At 50.8% G+C, this 1546-nt stretch overlaps 1 protein-coding gene across 1 annotated transcript in view; it reads right to left on the reverse strand.

Annotated features, from left to right (window-relative positions):
- The window catches only part of LOC116547911 (granulocyte-macrophage colony-stimulating factor receptor subunit alpha-like), a gene marked incomplete at its 5' end in the record, with an annotated part of 3446 nt that extends 2492 nt beyond the window's left edge, over window positions 1-954 (reverse strand). The window contains one exon of the mRNA XM_032273670.1: window positions 756-954. Coding sequence (XP_032129561.1) covers window positions 756-954 — 199 coding nt within the window. The remainder of the gene's footprint in view (window positions 1-755) is intronic.
- Between the last annotated feature and the right edge of the window lie 592 nt (window positions 955-1546).

The raw sequence follows: 1546 nt of genomic DNA on the forward strand, positions 1-1546 counted from the left end.
GGAGTTCGAGACCAGCCTGAACCACATGGAGAAATTCCGTGTCTACAAAAAAATGCAAAATTAGCCGGGCGTGGTGGCGGACGCCTGTCCTCCCAGCTGCTCGGGAGGCTGAGGCAGGAGAATCGCCTGAAGCTGGGAGGTGGAGGTCGGAGTGAGCTGAGATTTTGCCACCGCATTCCAGCCTGGGTCACAGAGTGACGACTTCCATCTCAAAAAAACATAGGCCGGGCGCGGCGGCTCACACCTGTCGTGCCAGCACTTTGGGAGGCCGAGGTGGGCGGGTCACCTGAGGTCAGGAGTTCGAGACCAGCCTGGCCAACATGGTGAAACCCCGTCTCTCTATAAAAAAATAACAGGACATGACAGTATTCCTAGCCTTAAACTCTCTCTCTCTCTCTCTCTTTTTTTCTGACACAGAGTCTCGCTCTGTTGCCCAGGCTGGAGTGCGGTGTCACGATCTTGGCTCTCCGCAACCTCCGCCTCCCGGGTTCAAGCGGTTCTCCTGCCTCAGCCTCCCCAGTGTCTGGGATGACAGGCGCCCGCCACCACGCTCAGCTAATTTTTGTGTTTTTAGTAGAGACGGGGTTTCACCATGATGGCCAGGCTGGTCTTGAACTGCTGACCTCGTGATCCGCCCGCCTTGGTCTTCCAATGTGCTGGGGTGACACGGTAGCTGATGTCTCTGTTCCGCCTTCGAGGTGGTGACAGACGGCACAAATGTCCCCTACGTCCACCCAGCTCGCCCCAGGACTTACCAAATTCAGTGGGCTTGCTCCAGGGACCCCAGGTCAGAATGCGGAAGTCAGCGGCTCTGATCTTCACCGTACGCTTAGCTCTGGGCTCAGAGGTTGGAAGGTTGTACCGATTATCCAAGTCACCCAGAACGGTAATCTTTGGAGGAAAGAAAGAAACTTCTTTTTTAAATTTTTCTGTTTTTGCTTTTTTCTCTTTTTTTTTTTAAAGACGGGGTTTCACCGTGTTGGTCAGGCTGGTCTTGAACTCCCGACCCCGGGCGATCCGCCCGCCTTGGCCTCCAAAGTGCTTGGATTACAGGCATGAGCCACCACGCCCGGCCTAAAAATATAAAAATCTTTTTCTTTTTTTAAAGACAGGGTTCTCTGCTCACTGCGACCTCCGCCTCCCGGGTTCAAGCGATTCTCCTGCCTCAGACTCCTGAGTGGCTGGGACTACAGGCGCCCACCACCACACCTGGCTAATTTTTGTATTTTTAGTACAGATGGGATTTCACTATATTGGCCAGGCTGGTCTCTAATTTCTGACCTCAGGCAATCCGACCACCTCAGCCTCCCAAAGTGCTGGGGTGACAGGCGTGAGTCACTCCACCCCGGCTTCTCCCTTTTTTCTGCCACTGTGAATGCACCTGGTCTGATCTGAAGCAGAGTTAAGCCTGGTTACTATTTAGTTGGGGCATCATCTGGGAAAACCTGGGTGATTTCTATTCTATTCTATGACGTTTTATTTTATTTATATTTTATATTTTATTTTTTATTTTATTATTTATTTTATTTTATATTTTATTTATTTT

This window comes from Sapajus apella, unplaced genomic scaffold (assembly GCF_009761245.1).
Source record: "Sapajus apella isolate SASKATOON/1434 unplaced genomic scaffold, GSC_monkey_1.0 scaffold5448, whole genome shotgun sequence".
In the NCBI taxonomy this organism is placed as follows: domain Eukaryota; kingdom Metazoa; phylum Chordata; class Mammalia; order Primates; family Cebidae; genus Sapajus; species Sapajus apella.